Source organism: Crinia signifera, chromosome 9, assembly GCF_055691185.1.
Source record: "Crinia signifera chromosome 9, ASM5569118v1, whole genome shotgun sequence".
Taxonomy (NCBI): Eukaryota; Metazoa; Chordata; class Amphibia; order Anura; family Myobatrachidae; genus Crinia; species Crinia signifera.
Window position 1 is genome coordinate 147,283,307 of NC_139225.1, and position 20,362 is coordinate 147,303,668.

Consider the following 20,362-nt stretch of genomic DNA (forward strand, 5'->3'; position numbering starts at 1 on the left):
TACTACACAACTGTGACCTCCTACCTGCTTACTACACAACTGTGACCTTCTACCTCCTTACCACCTGTGACCTCCTACCTTCTTACTACACAACTGTGACCTCCTACCTAACTGTAACCTCCTACCTACTTACTACACAGCTGTGACCTACTACCTAACTGTGACCTCCTACCTTCTTACCACCTGTGACCTCCTAAAATCTTACTACACAAATGTGACCTCCTACCTAACTGTGACCTCCTACCTTTCTTACCACCTAACTGTGACCTCCTCCTTTCTTACCACCTAACAGTGACCTCCTCCTTTCTTACCACCTAACTGTGACCTCCTACCTTCTTACCACCTAACTGTGACTTCCTACCTTCTTACCACCCAACTGTGACCTACTACCTTTTTACTACCCAACTGTGACCTCCTACCTTTTTACTACCCAACTGTGACCTCCTACCTTCTTACCACCTAACTGTGACCTCCTACCTTCTTACTATCCAACTGTGACCTCCTAGCTTCTTACCACCTAACTGTGACCTCCAACCTTCTTACCAACTTACTGTGACCTCCTACCTTCTTACCAACTTACTGTGACCGCCTACCTTCTTACCACCTAACTGTGACCTCCTACCTTCTTACCACCTAACTGTGACCTCCAACCTTCTTACCAACTTACTGTGACCTCCTACCTTCTTACCAAGTTACTGTGACCTACTACCTTCTTACCACCTAACTGTGACTCCTACCTTCTTACCACCTAACTGTGACCTCCTACCTTCTTACCACCTGTGACCTCCTACCTTCTTACCACCTAACTGTGACCTCTTACCTTCTTACTATCCAACTGTGACCTCCTACCTTCTTACCACCTGTGACCTCCTACCTTCTTACCACCTAACTGTGACCTCCTACCTTCTTACTACCCAACTATGACCACCTACCTTCTTACCACCTAACTGTGACCTCCTACCTTCTTACCACCTAATTGTGACCTTCTACCTTCTTACCTCCTACCTGTACCCTCACATCCATGACCATCTTAACATATAGGCACACTGGACAGTTGCCCAGAGACCGACAATTCTAAGGACCTTCGAGCAGGGGCAGGTGGTGGTCACATAATTAGAGCGGCCAGGCAGCATTTTCTACCTCCCTTCCAGCCTGCAGCCAGACATGCTGATTTATGGATGGTGGGAGCAATCCACCAATCTGAGTGCTGACAGCCATTCAATGTATAGGAGCATATGGAGAGATGGAGCAGGATTGCATATTATGTTTTTTTTTATTGGTTTCTGTGAATGGATGTGTAGGGCTCCAATGCATTACTTTGACCAGAGTCTTCAATACTGTTAAGCTGGCTCTGGTCTTATCTTCTCGCTAACAATGCCCTCATATGTGCTTCCTACCTGAGCCTTCTTATCATCTTATATTACTCACCTTGAGTTCCTGAGGGACACACACAATGGTAGTTCCCACCTTGGGGCACACACACCCCATTGTGGTAACAAGGCTGAGATAGGCAGGGGTCTCTCTCTGCACAGGTCATTCCATGGTAACCATGGGGACACTATAAGAAACAAAGGAATACAATTAAGGCTGATGGATTTGCCTTTAATAAATCAGATAACTCCACCCTAAAATAAAAACAAAAATTCATTTTGTCTGTAGTTCGAGTAAATAAAGTGAAAAATTTGTGTTTACTTAGCCTCAAAGTGTGTATGGGTCCAACAGCTGTACTCATACAATGTGTTGGCAGATAAGAACCTCTTGGCCCATCTATCATGCACCAAACACTTACATACTAGTGCAGAGGCGTAGCTAAGGTAGAGCCGGTGGAGCACGGGCTCCGGGCGCCGAAATGTCACCGGGCGCCGGAGCCCCGTGCACTCTGCCGCCGGCTCCCCTGCCCTGCTCGCCCGCTCCCCGCTGTGCCCGGCGTCAGTCAGTGGTGAAAGTAAAAAAACGTTTGGGACGCTGGTGCCAGGGATGCGGTGTCCCTACCCACGCGTCAAGGAGTGAGAGGATGAGCGACTGGAGTCTGGACAGCGTGTGGAGGGACGGAGGAGGAGCCGTTGGACAGACACCGAGACACACTTGACTGCAGCCAGGTAGATCATTGAGATAGTGGGCTGGGGCTTCTTCCTTTGCTCCCAACTCACTATTGCAGCAGCCGGCTGTGGTGTCCTATTATTATTATTATTATACAGGGGAGCAGCCTGTGGTGTCCTTTTATTATACAGGGGGAGCAGCCTGTGGGGTCCTGTTGTTATTATTATTATTATACAGGCGGAGCAATCTGTGGGGTCCATTGGCAGATTCAGGGGGGGCACCCAGGCACGTACCCCCTGTCATTTTTAGCTGACGACCAGGGCTTTCCAACGAGCCCAGCCCCGTGTCTCTAGCCCCCTGGGAACCGGAGATATTGCCTGGCAAAGCTGTAACGTTTTTCCCCATAGGATAACAAGGGACCCAGTTAATTCCAACCCCCACCCAGTTCTGACAGGTGCCAGTTCCCCTGGCATCCCAAATCTCTGGGCCTTCAATATGATACCAGGCTGGTCCATATCGGTCAATCGGTTCCAGAGATATTGCGAATAAACCGATTTTTTTATTTTTGAAATGTAATTTCATGGCTGTTCATGTTTTTGAGGGCAGATTACTCTGGAACAAAATGTTCCAGTTTCACTGGACCAAAATAATTCAAAGCCCACTCAAAAGTTCTTCAATATGATACTTGTCTCATGTAAATGGGTCAGTTGGTTCCGAAGATATAACCGGTTAAATGAGATAACTGGTTAAACGGGGGAGGGGTGGTTTTCTCTTCCCCTCACACCAGAAAATGCAGGGACTAGGCTGGTGTAAAAGGGGCCAACCTGTGAATGCATTTTCTGGTATGAAAGGGGTATTATTTCATAGCCGGGACGTGCAGTGCTCTGAATACAGCCAGGCTCTGCCACTGTCAGTGGCTATCACTTCTGCCTGGCGGCGGCTGTCCCCCATTTACCGCGAGCATGTATTCCCCCTTGGCAAAGAGTATGTAATCCCACATGACAACGAGCATGGAACCTCTGGCAATGAGCATGTAGATAAGCAACACTTATGTAGCATAATTTTTAATAGGCATTATGGTGTTTGGCATAATACATAATGGACATAATGGCGTGTAACTTAACGTGTAATGGACATTATGGTGTAAATGTTTAATGCGCGCCTTTGGCAGACAATGTCCCTGTTTATGAAGCGTATTGTGAATTTTGGCTTAATCTGTGTGGAATTATGTGAATTCTGGCTCAATCCGTGTGGCATTATGTGAATTTTGGCTCAATCCATGTGGCATTATGTGAATTTTGGCTCAATCCATGTGTCATTATGTAAATTTTGGCTCAATACGTGTGGCATTATGTGAATTTTGGCTCAATCCGTGTGGCATTATGTGAATTTTGGCTCAATCTGTGTGGCATTATGTGAATTTTGGCTCAATCCGTGTGGCATTATGTGAATTTTGGCTCATTCCGTAATGGCATTTTATGAATTTAGTCTCAATCCGTGTGGCATTATGTGAATTTTGACACAATCCATGTGGCATTATGTGAATTTTGGCTCTATCCGGGTGTTATTATGTGAATTTTGGCTCAATCCGTGTGGCATTATGTGAATTTTGACACAATCCATGTGGCATTATGTGAATTTTGGCTCTATCCATGTGGCATTATGTGAATTTTGGCTCTATCCGTGTGTTTTTATGTGAATTTTGGCTCAATCCATGTGGCATTATGTGAATTTTGACACAATCCATGTGGCATTATTTGAATTTTGGCTAAATCCATGTGGCATAATGTGAATTTTGGCTAATTCCATTTCGCATCATGTGTAAGGGGCAAGTATAATGGGGTCTAGAATTTTGTTTCATAATGTGTAGAAGTTGTATATGGTGTGGTACACTACACTCAAGGACATGCCCCCTGTTGAGTGGCCACACCCCCTTTTCCGGAGCGCGCCTTCGGCGTGCGCACAACTACATCCTTCACTTTTGTCGCCATGGTGGGCCTGCATACTTTAAATGCCAGGGCCTATTATTAATCCCATTCCCACCCTTTCTCTGCTGCTCTCTTAGCATGTACACTGGCACCACTAACACTGCCCCTCCCCCACCCAAACCCTCTTTTATCATGCTACCCCCCTGTCATTTTATCCTGGATCCGCCCCTGGTGGGGTCCTGTTATTATTATACAGGGGGAGCAATCTGTGGGGTCCTGTGGGGGGGGGGGGGGGCACCGTGGCACATAGCTACACCACTGTACTAGGGTTCATTTTTGTTGGGAGCCTAACAAAATGTTGCAGGATTTTGGAAGGAAACCGGAGTACCCAGAGGAAACCCACACAAACATGGTGAGAATATACAAACTACCCATAGTTAGGTGGTAATTTAACCCGGTCAGAGCTGTGAGGCGGTAAATCTAAACATTACACCGTCCGTACTGCCCGTTACACCACCCGTACGCTACACTTAATTTCCTACTTGGGCTGTTTGAAACCGCTCAAAGGAGAACAGGAGAGTCAGGAGCACTGTGGGCTTGTCAGACCAATAGGAAACCCCAGTAGAACCAGAGGACACAGAGTAAAAGATATGTAATCATTTCTTTTCTATTTTACCTGGTAAAACTCCACCCAAAACTATCGTTTCATTAGTTGGAACTACAGATAAAGCCTCGCTCATCTTTGTTACACGTGCAAACGCATCACGGCATACTGCAGCCCAGCAGCCGCCCGTAAGGATGAATGGCGTGCATGTGCGCACACACTTGCGCTTCTCATTTCCTCCCACAACCTGATGAGTTGTACAGTCTATGGGCTAGATTCTCTATGCTTCAAAAGTGATAAAATGGAGTGATAAACAGCCAGCCAATCAGCTCCTACCTGCCATGTCACAGACTGTGTTTGAAAAATGTCAGGTAGGAGCTGATTGGCTGGCTGTTTATCACTCTCCATTTTATCACTTTTGAAGCTTAGAGAATCTGGCCTATGTCATTTATTATCACGCTTTCATCATATGACGGCTACATACTGTATTTTTACCTGACAAGAGGGTGAGCCGGAAATTTCCCGACAGCGGCCACCGTTATTACAGGGGTTTGGTTGGCACAGATCGATCTTCTCCTGGCAGAGGGCTCCGGAGTAACCATGGAAACAGCGGCACATATAAGATGTACCAGAATCCACACAGTTTCCGTGTCCATTGCACAAAGTGTCTGGGTCTATCCCTGTGAGTGGGGAATGAAGTGGAGTAAGCAAGTAACACAAACTCATTAGTTATTTTATCATCATTACGTATTAATGGGACCAGTAAAAGTCTTTCAAAGGATGGAGAAGGACGAGTGATGGGGAGAGCAGTGGGGAGAGGAGGGGGGTGTCGATTGGTCCGGGACAGCTGGACTATTGCATGCGGTACCTCTGGAAGCTGTGGCCTTGCAGGTCAGAAGAGGGGTCTCACAGTGACTCCCAACCCATCCAAGAGCACACAGGCACCGGTACCTGGTCTCAGTCTGAGAGCACGAGCCTCCATTTTGGCATGGTCTGCGGGCACAGAAGTCTATGATGCTCTGGGAAGACAGTAAGACATTATGTTGTATTAGAGCAATCAGATGCTTCCTACACTCTTATATTACAGGCCCTGGTGGTTTCTACAAGCTGGAGTGATGACCTTGCCACCCCTGGTGGTAACTGCTGGAACTATGGATCTCTCTGTGAGGTAATGGGCACGGAATGAGGCTCCTGGATCATATATCAAAATGAATGAACAGAAGATTCTCCTAATCTGCTGCATCACTTCATCAGCCAGGATAGATTTATGTCATTCTGGGGCAGCTTTATTAAGACAGGTGAAGTGATAAAGTGGCCGGTGATAAGGCACCAGCCAATCAGTTCTTAACTGTCAAGTTAAAGACTGGGGTTGAAAATGCCAGTTAGTAGCAAATTGGCTGGTGCGTTATCACCTTCCACTTTATCATTCACCAGGCCTCATAAATCTGCCCCTCAACGTAATCTCAGCACAGCCGTCCTCACCTCACAGTGGCTCCCCGTGTACACCTCAGTACAGGAGCAGACGGAGCCCCCAGGGACCTCGTGGCAGGCCCCCCCATTCTTGCAGGTGTCCGATTTGCAGTAGGTCAGCGGTTCTTGGCACTGGTCCCCTGTGAATCTATCTGTGCACAGACAGGAGAAGGAGGCAACGCCATCCACACAGGTGCCTCCATTAAGGCAGGAGCTGAGGGGAAACGCAAAAAACAGGGTCATTTACGTTGTGACGGTCTTTGCTGTCCTACCACTATCGTTCTTCAGTTCCGTCCAGTTCCTGTTACCTGTTGGTACAGTCTTGAGTGTTGACCTCGCACTTTGTTCCCTCATAGCCTCTGGCACATTCACATGTGTACGTGTTGGCGTGGTTCCTGCAGGACCCTCCATTTTGGCATGGTGAGCTGGCACACTTATCCATGCTCTCCTGGCACATGGTGCCCGTGTACCCCGCAGGACATGTGCAAACAAACGAGTCATTAAGGCTGATGCATATTTCACCTTTCTGGCAACTGTCTAATGGGAAGAAAGAGGGGACAGATGAGGACATGATCTGGATGAAGTCAGTCCTAAGAACCTCAGCTCATGGACTATATTTTATATACATTGTACTATGTGAAGCTGGCCGAATGCATTAAGGACCAGTTGGGGCTGCATCTCCTTTCAAAGGTCAAATAGGGGTGCGACACCAACTGCCAATGAGTCAGTTTGGAATGACAGTTGTTAGCAGTAGGTGTGGCTCCCTTATTTGAACTTTGGACTGTGCGGAAGCCCCACCCCTGCAGCCGCCACTGTTAAGGACCATTGCTTGGTCTAACAGTGGTAGCCCAGAAATGAAGGTAGCAAAATTGGGCAGATCTGATCTGTTGGGAGTAGTTATACAATTCAGGCCTGCTGGTTTCATGGGGACAGTCGCGATGGTATAGGCGATTCCCAGTTGTACGTATCTCAGCCAAATCTGCAGTGGTCATAAATTGGACAACTCTGGGTAGAACTGATCAGCAACAAAGCGGAAGCCATAGTTGTAGGGGGTCTACACCCAAGGCTCTGGTCTAAATTTGCCAACAAACTTGCTCCGTGTATGGCCATCTCACCCATGTTCCTGCTTGCAGTAGACTGAATGTAACTGGTAACATCGATAGTATAACATGCATACATCACCTGGTGTGCACTGGTTTACTTTGGTCCCACAGTGACGTCCTGTATAACCCGGGGGACACTGGCAGCTGTATGATCCAGGGCTGTTAGCACAACTTCCCCCGTTCTTGCAGGGATCTTCCATACATTCATCCACATCAGCTCCACAGTTTGCACCTTGAGAGAGTAAGAGGTGTCTTGGGTTAGAGTAGGTTCCCCAGGAATTAATGGCTCTCAGCGAGGATAGGAATCAGGAAGGAAGGAGTTGGTTGGAACTGACACACTGACCAGCCTTAAGCACCCCATGTACTACAGCGACTTCTCCCCTGGGAGCTACTTGGGCGGCAGGATCGCATGCAATATATTGCAAGGGATATATTGCATGCAATCCCATTTATCACTGCCAGGAGACTGACCGAGTTGGAGGTCAGACATGCAAGCAGGTCAGCTTCTGTCATTTATCTAGCACAGTCTAGATTGGCTGTATCAGTCCTATCAATAATATAAATAAGTGGCCAGAAAAAGGATAAACATCCCATCATAATTAAATACACAAACATAATAGAACCAGGACTGCACTTTCTAAGCTCACATTCTCCCACCTCATGTTAAGGCTCCTGTCTCTTCTTCCTGGTAGCTGCTCTCTGGTCCAGTGCACTGATTGAGGACTCTGATCCACACACACACAGCAAACTTGGTAGAAGAAGCTGCTACCACTGGGCACGTGCAGCAGCTCCGCTCTGTCCCATACACTGCATGAGGTGGCTGCAGCTCCAGTAATCGTATTATATAACATTGTTAATGTCATCATTTGAGCCACTTGCCAAGAGGAAGGGGGGTTCCAGGCAACTGACACCCCCTGCATTTGCGGGTATGGATCATTTAGGTCACCAGCAAGTAGGTCGACACCACTAGGTCGACATGACTTAATGTTGACATGACTTAAGGCCGACATGCAGAAAGGTCGACATGAGTTAGGTCGAGGGTCATTAGGTTGACAGGGTTATTAGGTCGACATGGGTAAGGTCGACAGGGTCATTAGATCAACATGGGTAAGGTCAGCACACTATTTTACTGTCGGCACGCTCAAAAAACAGTAAAAAAAAAAACATGTTGACCTTTTGACTGTCGACCTAATGACCATGTCGACCTAACCCACGTCGTCCTAAAGTCATGTCAACCTTCCTGCATGTCGACCTAAAGTCATGTCAACCTTCCTGCATGTCGACCTAAAGTCATGTTGACCTACCTGCATGTCAACCTAGTGGTGTCGACCTAATGCTTGTTGACCCAAGGACCGTATCCCGCGTATGCTTATGCCTCTAGTGACAGGAGGTCCATTATTATACCGTACCTTCCCAGCCCAGAGGGCACAGGCAGAAGAGGGTGAGGTTGGGCTGCTGGTAGCAGACTCCTCCATTCTGGCAGCTGTCTAGGGCACACAGTAGGATGGGGGATTCACAGTGTAATCCTAGGAAAGGAAATAAATGCTATCAGCCTTACAGTACTGGCAGGGCGACCACATATACAGTATATATATATGACAGGACAAAACGCAGCACCTGGTACATCTTCCTGCACCGACATCTGTCAGGGGCAGATTTATTAAGCTTGGAGAAGAGATAAACTGGAGATAAAGCGGAGAAAAGGTAAAAGGAGATAAAGCACCAGCCAATCAGCTCCCAACTGCCTTTTTCAAACACAGCTGATTGGCTGGTGCTTTATCTCCAGTTTATCTCTTCTCCAAGCTTAAATCTGCCCCTCATCAGTTACACCAGGTTCATTAATCACATCTCTAGTATTACTGAACTTATACAAACGGAATCATAGAAAGCAAATAGCTAAATATTGCACAATGGAGCGCAGTGACACCTCAGATAATGTACAGTGATACATCGGATGGTATAAACGATATATTCACACAGAACAATAAGAGAACACAGCTTGCACGTGGGAATAAAGTCATGAGAGTCTGCAGACGCATAAATAGGAAATCATTAATAGTCCTTACATTTCCGATACTGATAATCGCATCATATCATGTAAATATAGCAGGGACTCCTCCAAAGCAGACTCCGGAACAAATGTCCCTCCAAGGACTTAAGACCCTGATTCACGGGGACAACCATGAAATGCTGGACGATCCCATAGGCGACACCCAGGCCGCCCCCCCGCCCCCCCTGTAGCTGTATCTATCAGTGACTCTCTCCGCCCTCTCTTTATATAGGCTGACCATGTGCAGGCCAGGTATAGTCACCTGTGTACCCAGCAGGACAGCTGCAGTTATACCCATCCTGGTGAGGCTGGCACTGTCCTCCGTTCTCACACTGATTGGACACACACTGATTGAAGGCAGCGTCGCAGGCTGGTCCTGTCCAGCCGACATCACAGGTACACTGAGAACTGCAAAGGAAGAGACATGTGAGAGGGGTATAAAAGAGCAGGGGCACCTGGGAAAGAGAGCACCTGCGGGAATAGCAGACACTGACGTCTGCAACGGTCTAGGGCAGCGGATCTGTCACCTTCCTTCTGGGTACCCCCTGGCAGCCCGTATGCGGCATTTGTAATGAATATAATTGCTATTAGATAAAATAAGTAGCCTCCGACACACAGAACAGCAATACAGATGCAGCGTCTTTCTTCTGGGCCTTTAATAGGATTAACTGAGAAAGCCCAGTCACACTAATCCCCTGTTATCCCCTTGTTGTGTTGTTCTCTCTGTTGTATTGCAGCTGAGAACAATTGATGAAAGGAGCATTTCCTGTGCCTAGGTGCAGAAACTAATGCTGGGTACACACCAGGACGACTAGGGCACGATTCTGTCAATTTAGATCCAATTCCGACCGGTTGTATGCAGATTGTATGTACTATCGTGTGTTTTTGACATTTATTTGATCCGATTCCGATCAAATGCGCGTTCACGCCGCTCGTTTGGTCGCATCTTTGGTCCTACGTGCTGCAGGTAGGATCCGTCAATCCCAGGCCGACCGACCGTCAATCGTATGCAGATCGTGAGTGTTTTTTGCCGCCTCCGTCGTCCGTCCGTCGGTGCGTCCGTCGTTTGATCCAGCCTATTTGAGTGGCATTTCCTAAACACTCCCCCGGCGCCATGTTTTTCCACATAGCAAACAGCGCTGGCGCAGCAGTTGGACTCTCCTTCTTGTCTCATCTCCCAGAACAACAACCTGGTATGTTTGCACTCCCAATGCTCTTCTATGCATGCCCACTGTTGCCACCAATGTATATAGTGTGTATAAAGCACTGGTTTGGCAACCGTGCACCCGACCATGTCACTGTTTTTTTTGGGTGGGCCCCATGTCTGTGTGTATACATATAACCAATGTCCACCATTGCAGTATTCCAAGCACTCCTCTCTGCTAGGCCCCATTCACCTGTGTGTGTGTGTTTGTGTATATATAGATATATATACATAAACCATTGTCCACCATTGCAGTATTCCATGCACTCCTCTCTGCTAGGCCCCATTCACCTGTGTGTGTGTGTTTGTGTATATATAGATATATATACATAAACCATTGTCCACCATTGCAGTATTCCAAGCACTCCTCTCTGCTAGGCCCCATTCACCTGTGTGTGTGTGTTTGTGTATATATAGATATATATACATAAACCATTGTCCACCATTGCAGTATTCCAAGCACTCCTCTCTGCTAGGCCCCATTCACCTGTGTGTGTGTGTTTGTGTATATATAGATATATATACATAAACCATTGTCCACCATTGCAGTATTCCATGCACTCCTCTCTGCTAGGCCCCATTCACCTGTGTGTGTGAATAGCAATCTGCACAATAAAATGTATAGTGGTTTTCATAAAAGTTTATTAACATTTTAAATACTTAAAACATAAGAACTAGGTAAACTGGTAACTATAACTATAAAAATTTAAATATGAAACAAAACATGGGTATAACTATAACAACTAAAATGGTTTTATCTTTTTACAGTCCCAATGTCCAACGCAAAGGAACAAGAGTTTTTGGAAGGGTTTATTGAAAAATATCGTACACACGAATGCCTGTGGAGAACCAAATCCAAGGAGTATTCAAACAAAATTAAAAGAAACCAAGCCTTGGAGGAGTTGGCACGCTACAGTCTTCCATTTCACCCAGAGGCCAATGTTGAATGGGTGAGGAAACGCATCCAGAATATGCGCACGGTGTTCTTAAAGGAACACAAGAAGATGGAGGCTGCAAAGAAGTCTGGTGCTGGAGTCGACGAGATGTATCAAACATCGCTCTGGTACTATGACCGGTTGACATTCACCCTCAGCCAGGAGTCGATGAGGACAGGAGTAGTCCTTATGGTCGAACAGGAAAACCAAGAAGTCGCGGCGCAGGAGGAGGAGGAGAATTCGCAGTCTGCATCGGTGAGTCTATTTTTTTGGCTATCTAATTGATTCCTCCTGCCAATCCACAGCGCCCTCCCCATTAAAGTAGGCCATGTACTCTTCCCTCACCTGTTTGGCTCGTGCACTCCCTGTGTAGCGTTGTGTTGGGGTTTGCAAGGAGGATATCTGCACTACCTCCTCTGGCAGTTCTTGGTCTTCTTGGAGTGCTGTGCCTGTAGCCCTTTGCTGTGTGGCTTTTCTGCGGAGCAAATTGTGCAGGACACAGCACGCCGTGACAACCCAGTCAATTTTGTCCACCCTCAGGTTAATGGCAGTGTGAAAAATGCGAAACCGGCTTGCCAGGATGCCAAAAGCATTTTCCACAACACGCCGTGCCCTGGATAGCCTGTAGTTAAAGATCCTTTTGTCATGGTTCAGGCCCCTTTGCGCATATGGCTTCATGACATGCTCGTGCAGGCCAAAAGCCTCGTCAGCCACAAAAACAAAGTTAAGCCCCTGTTTAGTTTCCTGGACAGACGGCAAGTGAAGGGTGTTCGCTATGAGCCTTTCGTAGAACTTTGTGTCCTTGAAAGTGCCACCATCCGATGCACGGCCATTCCTTCCTACATCCAGGAAGATAAACTCATAGTTGGCATTCACCACAGCCATTAGTACAATGCTAAAATAGCCCTTGTAATTAAAATAGTAGGAACCACTATTGATAGGCTGGGCTATGCGGACATGTTTGCCATCAATGGCTCCACCGCAATTTGGGAAGTTCCATCGCTGTTCAAACTCCTCTGCGATGACTTTCCATTCATTCACGCTGGTAGGGAACTGAAATTAGAAGTAAATAGAATTGATTAGTAAACATGTTCAATTTTTTTACAGCTTGGTGACTACCCACCTGCAACCCCAGACCTATCTGTCCTATCTGAGAATGCATGCACATCTAACGAAGTTCCTACTCCGGCACGCACTCCGCCACCCACCCTGGAACCCACTCCACCACTCCCCCGTGCCAAAAAAATGCGTGGCAAAGGAAAAAAAGGAGAAGCAGCGGCACATGAAGAATTTATGATGCGGGCACATCAAGTCCTGCAAAGAAACCCGGACAAACATGACAACTACTTCACTTATGTGGCAGAGTGTGTTCGCAACATGGCTCCTGACCAGCAACTTACTTTTGAAAAGTTATGCATGGAGTTGGTGTATAATGGCAGTTTAGGGTATCTCAACAGTGGCACTAAAATAGTTGGCATTGGTAGTGCACCAGACACACCACTGTCATTAGAATCACCAGTGCCTACTCCGCCTGCCACCGTAGCAGGCCAGTCGAGCACAATTCCAACACATACCCAGTCAACACCTACACAGCCTTCTCAACCCCCCCAGTACCGTCAATTCTACAGTTCTTTACTGATAGAAGATCCAGAGTGTCCTGTTTTTGAGGATCTGTCTTAAAAAATAGGCTACTTTATCATTTACCATCGACATGGTCTCAGCTGCAGGTATGTGATGGCCACTGCTCACATGGCGTATGGCGCACATCAATGGGGCCGGGACCATTGCATCTGCGCCATGCGCCATGTGGGCCGCAGCCTTTACATATCTGCAGCAGACATCCTCTGCCACACAAGGGCCACAGTGTGTATTTTTGTTTATTTATATGCTGCTACCTGTACCTGCATTACCAGAGGGAGAACAGGATTCTCCTCAATCTGGATAGCAAACTCCATTTATTGCCCTTTTTTCTTTGCCAATAGTATGGGGTACTGTGCGGCAGACATGGTCTCGGCTGCAGGTATGTGATGGCCACTGCTCACATGGCGTATGGCGCACATCAATGGGGCGGGGGCCATTGCATCTGCGCCATGCGCCATGTGGGCCGCAGCCTTTACATATCTGCAGCAGACATCCTCTGCCGCACAGTACCTTATCCCTACTGTTGTAAGGGCATGTTCCAGAAGTTACCAGAGTGTCTTTTGTCTTGGTTTTCTACATATATGCTGCTACCTGTACCTGCATTACCAGAGGGAGAACAGGATTCTCCTCAATCTGGATAGCAAACTCCATTTATTGCCCTTTTTTCTTTGCCAATAGTATGGGGTACTGTGCCGAAGACATGGTCTCAGCTGCAGGTATGTGATGGCCACTGCTCACATGGTGTATGGCGCACATCAATGGGGCGGGGGCCATTGCATCTGCGCCATGCGCCATGTGGGCCGCAGCCTTTACATATCTGCAGCAGACATCCTCTGCCGCACAGTACCTTATCCCTACTGTTGTAAGGGCATGTTCCAGAAGTTACCAGAGTGTCTTTTGTCTTGGTTTTCTACATATATGCTGCTACCTGTACCTGCATTACCAGAGGGAGAACAGGATTCTCCTCAATCTGGATAGCAAACTCCATTTATTGCCCTTTTTTCTTTGCCAATAGTATGGGGTACTGTGCCGAAGACATGGTCTCAGCTGCAGGTATGTGATGGCCACTGCTCACATGGTGTATGGCGCACATCAATGGGGCGGGGGCCATTGCATCTGCGCCATGCGCCATGTGGGCCGCAGCCTTTACATATCTGCAGCAGACATCCTCTGCCACACAGTACCTTATCCCTACTGTTGTAAGTGCCTGTTCCAGAAGTTACCAGAGTGTGTTTTTTGTTTTTTTATATGCTGCTACCTGTACCTGCATTACCAGAGGGAGAACAGGATTCTCCTCAATCTGGATAGCAAACTCCATTTATTGCCCTTTTGTCTTTACCAATAGTATGGGGTACTGTGCGGCAGACATGGTCTCAGCTGCAGGTATGTGATGGCCACTGCTCACATGGCGTATGGCGCACATCAATGGGGCCGGGACCATTGCATCTGCGCCATGCGCCATGTGGGCCGCAGCCTTTACTTATCTGCGGCAGACATCCTCTGCCACACAGTAGCCCGTACTTATTGGGAAAGTTTAAACTGGGTCATACATACTTAAATCTTTATATATAGTGTGTGTTTTTGTACAATATCTTTTATATATGGTATTATAATATATTTTTGTTGACACAATCTATTTACTATTTTACATGTTTTAACCATGAAAGGCCTAAAAAACCTGTTTCTGTCCTAGGCCTAAATTATAAATAAAAATATTTTGTTTGCACAATAAAGTGTACAGTGTATATTTCATCCTTACCTTGCAATACTGGTACTGCAGCACCTTCACAATGGCTTTGCAGGTCTCCGGGATGATGAGGCCCAAAGCTTGCGGGGAGATGAGGGATCCAAACTTTAGGTCAGCAAGAGACCGTCCTGTCGCCAGAAACCTCAGGGTCACCACCAGCCGTTCCTCAGCAGGGATAGCCATGCGATACTTGGTATCCTGCTTCTCGATGTGGGGAGTCACCAGACGCAGCAATTCCTGGAATGTGGCATCATCCATCCTCAAGAAGTTACGGAAATCGTCTGGGTTATTCTCCCTGATGTCCCTGAGCAGTGGCATGTGCGAACGAGTCTGACGCTGAAGTAGCCACTGCTTTGTCCAGCATGATCTTTCTCTCCTGCGCTGGGCTCTCTGACGCCTGAGCTTCAAAACTGCATAATAGAGCAGGTACTGTTGCTGGTGACTACCCATCACTGCATTCTCCATAGTGCAGGGTTAAAAGACACTTTGTAATGGCAGGCAAAACAAAGTAATGTGTAAATAGCTATGTCCAGCGTTCAGCAGGTATAAACCAAGCCTCACTAGTAACAAAGCAGAAATACACTGGTTTAAAATGGCTGCTGCTATTCCTATCCCCCTCTGCTAGTCCTCCCCCTCTGCTAGTCCAGCCCCTTCATTCAAATTTCAAAGGCCCATCTGACGACGGTCGCATGTGTTCTTGCAAAAAAAACAAAAACCAGCGATCCGACCGTCTTAACGACCATCGCGGGCGCATCGGGATCGGATCTAGATCGTTCCGCAAAAAAACACAATTTTTGCTAATCGTTTGCTGGGGACTGCCTGGGAGCTCCCGGGAAGTCCAAGGGAAATCGTTCCATGGTCGTCTATCGGTCGTGAACGACGGTGGTCGTCCTGGTGTGTACCCCACATTAGTCAAGATGAGCTTGGCTCTATCTGTACTGTGGGCCTTATTTTGGTTCATTCTTTCTGACAAAATCCTTCTTAGATGGACAAAACCATGTGCACTGCAGGGGGCAGATGTAAAATGTGCAGAGAGAATTAGATTTGGGTGAGTTATTTTGTTTCTGTGAAGGGAAAATACTGGCTGCTTTATTTTTACACTGCAATATAGATCTCACTTTGAAGTAAAACCCCACCCAAATCTAATTCTCTCTGCACAAGTAACATCTGCCCCACCTGCAGTGCAAATGGTTTTGCCCATCTAAGAAGGATTTTGTCAGAAAAAGTGAACTAAAATAAGGCCCTGTATGTGCTATAAAAACTATGTGCCCATAGCAACCAATCAGATTCTACTTTTTATTTACTTAGCACCTTCTAGAAGATAAAAGATATGATTGGTTGCTATGGGCAACATCTTCAATCGGACTCTCATTTTAGTAAATTTACCCCAAAATGGTGAAATTAATTATTGGTAATTGCCACGAGATGTCGGCGTTCCATCGGATTGTTCCTGGGCCATAAGGTCTGTGTCCTGTCTTATATACACAATAGTGATGTACAGACAGAAGCAGCTGCTGCGTGAGATACATCTTCCTGCGCTCAGGTTACAATGGCCAGAAGCCACCAATGTCACAGGGACAGGCAGGAGCCTACCTGTTGTGCTGTGTCTGACAGGTGCCGTGTACACAGGTCATGTTGGTGCAGCTGCTGTTCTGCAGGGCGCAGGTGGGTGGCTCCGTCCCTGGTGGGCAGTCACACAGGAAACTGCCATCGGTGTTGTGGCAAATCCCCCAATTCTGACACGGGTCACTGCTGCACTCATCTATGTCTGCTTCACAGAGACGGCCTGAGAGAGAGAGGGGGGAGGGGGGTCAGAGAGGTGAGGGGGGGGGGTTAAAGAGGGATAGAAAGACAGAGAATGAGAGGAGAGGGGGGAGTTAGAGAGAAGGGGGAGAGAGATGGAGGGGCAGGGGGGGAGAGAGTGAGGGAGAGAGATGGAGGGGCAGGGGGGGAGAGAGTGAGGGAGAGAGAAGGGGAGAGGGAGAGAGAGGGGATAGGTAGGGAGAATGGAAAAGAGAGAAGGGGGAGTGAGGAGAAAGGAAGAGAGAAGGGGAAAAGTGGAGAGAGAGAGAGATGGTGAGGGAGAAAGAGGAAGGATGCCAGTAAGGGAGAGATAGGGAAGAGAGTTAGAAGAAATAGGGGGTGTAAGTGAGAGGGAGAGGGAGTGAGAGAGAGAGTTTAATGGAGAGAAATAGGAAGGGGGAAGAGAGAGAGAGAGAGAGAGAGAGAGAGAGAGAGAGAGGATGTGTGTGTGTGGGGGGGGGGGGGGGGGGATTAAGGAAGGGATGGAGGAGAGGGGGAGAGAATGGTTACCTAGAGCAGAATCTGGAAACAATGTACTCATTAGTCTTTGTATACACTGGACACAGTATGGAATAAAGTATCAATATCTAACATTATAGATGGTCTATATAGCATAGGCTGTATTGAGTATTTAAATAATAGAAATAAGTGGTCAGGAAAAAAACAAAGAGTTGGAACTGCACTGGCTCCTGTCTCTTCTTCCTGGTAGCTGCTCTCTGGTCCGGTGCACTGATTGAGGTCTCAGATACACTTATTACACTGCATGATCTGGTGGCAGCTCAACTAATTGTATATTGTCATATAATAACTGAGGAGGGAGATTTTTGGGCAACCTGAAAACCCCTATGTGTTTGCTTATCAGGGGTGCTCAGCGACATGCAGTGTGAGTAGTCAGCAGTACGTAGTAGGGGTACATTGGTACATAGTAGTAGGGGTACTTAAAGGTATGCAGTACTGGCACCTTTTGGGTTTTTTGTTCTCTCTTTTATTAAGTTATAACAGGAAGAAATTAGTGAAATCGTTACAGATTTTAACAAAATAAGCATCATCATAACAAGACCTGTCATGCACATCACACAATACTTAGTAGCACCTGTAGCCATGGTAACAAGACATACCGTGAACACCAGACAATACTTAGTGGCATCTGTAGCCATTGTAACAAGACATGCTGTGAACATCAGACAATACATAGTAGCACCTGTAGCCATGGTAACAAGACATGGTAACAAGACACACCTTGAAAAAGCCCTAAGAGCGAAACGCGTTGATGTGGTGGAGCCTAGACACCCACTATTGGAACCCAGACTCAGTCTTCCCACTGTGACCGGACCAGCTTCCACAGCAGATCCCAGCAGCCGTACTTAACCAGGACACTACATCAACAAACCAGGTCGAGCCCTCACCATCTGGTGCTCCGTAGATTGGAGGATAACATCACTCCCAACTGTCCTACCACCATCGGCAACTATCTATTGGGACAATACCAGGAAGCGTTTATAGGAACGGATTTTAAAGTGTATTTTTAATAAATGTATTTTTTACCTTGACCTGCTGCATGTCAGTAGGTATAAGCTCGGTTTCACACCATCTTCTTTCCACATTTTTTTGTTTGGGCTTGACTCCCTAACCTACGAAACCGCAGCTCTAGCAAGGCTACCCATTTATAGGAGCCCTCACGGGACACTTTGTGCCCCACCCACCCTCTTCTCTATATATGTAAAGGGCCTGTTACCTGAGAAGCCAGGATCACATTGACAGTGGAAAGCGTTAACAAGATCGGTGCACTGTCCCCGTACACATGGGTTACTGTCACATTCATTCACGTATGCGTCACATGTGGGACCTGTGGAAAGGAGATGAAATTATATGTAGCACCTGATTGGTTGCCATGGGCAACTTCCACCTGCTCAATGCTTCATGAATAAACCCCTAAAGCTTGAAGAGAAGGTGGACGGAAGCAGAGCTAGCGGCAGAAGACTGTGCTGCCTTACCTGTGGTTCCTGGCTCACATAAACACCGGAAGCCATTTTGTACATCCTGACATCGGGCGCCATTTTGACATGGCTGACTCTCACATTCATCAATATCTTGCTCACACCATGGACCAGTGAATCCAGCTGAACATTCACACGTGAAGAAGCTTGAATGGTCTACGCAGCGGCCATGCCGGCAGGGAGAGCTGGAACACTCGTCCACATCTGTTTCACAATGAGAGCCCTGGAAACCTGAGGAACAGGAAGAGGAAATGAGGATGGTGTTCTAGAGTAATGTCAAGTATACAATGGGTGGTAAGGTCAAGGGTCATGGGAGATAGCTGGGAACAGGAAATTATAGAATCTATAATAAGAAAGACGGAGAAGACTCACAGAGTTTATTTACTAAGATGGGAGTTCTAGTTCACATGGGATGTTGCTATGGGCAACCAATCAGATTCTATCTCTTATCTTTTAGAAGGTGCTAAATAAATTAGAAGTAGATTCTGATTGGTTGCCCACAGCAACATCCCATCTTCAGAAGAACTCCCATCTTAGTAAATAAACCCCATAATGTCGTAAATAAATGACCTGTCGCCACAATTCAATTATCTAACGCTGCTCCTCACATCTATGGAGGGAATTCAAGTGTTTTGTGTGCTGGCTGCCACTAGATGATTATTAGAGATGAGCACATCCCAATTCTATGAATCTGGACAGCTCCGGAAGGCAGCAACCAGAGCCCTGATCCGAGCGCTGCTCGGGTCTACCTGCCGGAATCCGGAGATCAGAATGAGGCAAGCGCCATCATCCCGCCCTCGGATTCTCGCGAGATCCAGACTTTATATAGTCCCCATGTCCTGCCGCCATCTTCACTCCAGCGCTGGAGAGGGTTGAGGGAGGGTGTGTGTGTGCTGTGGGCTCCTCGGAAGCTGGTGCGGGGTGGCTGCGTCCTGCTCGCAGTGGTGGTGGTGTCTCCTCTCCTGTACAGCTGCAGCATAAGTCCTGTCCTGTGTCCAGTGGTCTTGCCGTGCATTAAGTCCTGTGTCCAGTGGTACTACCGTGCATTAAGTCCTGTGTCCAGTGGTACTACCGTGCATTAAGTCCTGTGTCCAGTGGTACTACCGTGCATTAAGTCCTGTGTCCAGTGGTACTACCGTGCATTAAGTCCTGTGTCCAGTGGTACTGCCATGCATTAAGTCCTGTGTCCAGTGGTACTACCGTGCATTAAGTCCTGTGTCCAGTGGTACTGCTATGGATTAAGTCCTGTGTTCAGTGGTACTACAGTGCATTGTCATGTGTCCATTGATACTTCCATAAAGTCCAGTGGTACTGCCATTAAGTCCTGTGCCCATTGGTACTGCCGTTAAGTTCTGTGTCCAGTGGTACTACCGTGCATTAAGTCATGTGTCCAGTGGTACTGCCGTGCATTAAGTCATGTGTCCAGTGGTACTGCCGTGCATTAAGTCATGTGTCCAGTGGTACTGCCGTGCATTAAATCATGTGTCCAGTGGTACTGCCATGCATTAAATCATGTGTCCAGTGGTACTGCCATGCATTAAGTCATGTTTCCAGTGGTACTGCCGTGCATTAAGTCCTGTGTCCAGTGGTACTGCAGTTAAGTTCTGTGTCCAGTGGTACTGCCGTGCATTAAGTCATGTGTCCAGTGGTACTGCCATAAAGTTCAGTAGTACTGCCGTTAATTCCAGTAGTACAGCTGACAGCCATATCAGTCCGATGACAGTCCAGTGGTATTGCCGTTAAGTCCAGTGGTACAGGCCTATGTTCATGAGTAATGTATCAGCTTCCCCCTCCCCATCTGTCATCAAAAACACAGCAAACAACTGTGCCTTCTAAAGAC

At 47.2% G+C, this 20,362-nt stretch overlaps 2 protein-coding genes across 2 annotated transcripts in view; one reads left to right on the forward strand and one right to left on the reverse strand.

Annotated features, from left to right (window-relative positions):
- The window catches only part of NOTCH4 (notch receptor 4), a 78,031-nt gene that overhangs the window by 27,539 nt on the left and 30,130 nt on the right, over nt 1-20,362 (reverse strand). The window contains exons 10-20 of the mRNA XM_083160147.1: nt 18,520-18,753; nt 18,261-18,371; nt 16,316-16,508; nt 9,458-9,603; nt 8,555-8,671; nt 7,225-7,377; nt 6,351-6,579; nt 6,055-6,256; nt 5,441-5,591; nt 5,068-5,252; nt 1,429-1,558 (exon numbers count right to left, since the gene is read on the reverse strand). Coding sequence (XP_083016273.1) covers nt 1,429-1,558; nt 5,068-5,252; nt 5,441-5,591; nt 6,055-6,256; nt 6,351-6,579; nt 7,225-7,377; nt 8,555-8,671; nt 9,458-9,603; nt 16,316-16,508; nt 18,261-18,371; nt 18,520-18,753 — 1,851 coding nt within the window. The remainder of the gene's footprint in view (nt 1-1,428; nt 1,559-5,067; nt 5,253-5,440; nt 5,592-6,054; nt 6,257-6,350; nt 6,580-7,224; nt 7,378-8,554; nt 8,672-9,457; nt 9,604-16,315; nt 16,509-18,260; nt 18,372-18,519; nt 18,754-20,362) is intronic.
- Nucleotides 10,854-15,643, forward strand: LOC146036467 (uncharacterized). Its single transcript, XM_083160462.1, has 3 exons — nt 10,854-11,589; nt 12,442-12,804; nt 15,635-15,643. Exons 1-3 carry the CDS (start codon nt 11,173-11,175, stop codon nt 15,641-15,643), a joined length of 789 nt encoding a protein of 262 aa, XP_083016588.1. The 5' UTR covers nt 10,854-11,172.

What these genes read in the sequence shown, in the direction of transcription:
- LOC146036467 (XM_083160462.1), top strand. Translation starts at nt 11,173, where the DNA reads ATGTCCAACGCAAAGGAACAAGAGTTTTTGGAAGGGTTTATTGAAAAA. An exon ending in AGAATTCGCAGTCTGCATCG is followed by an intron (nt 11,590 to 12,441) that starts GTGAGTCTATTT and finishes ATTTTTTTACAG; the next exon opens with CTTGGTGACTACCCACCTGC.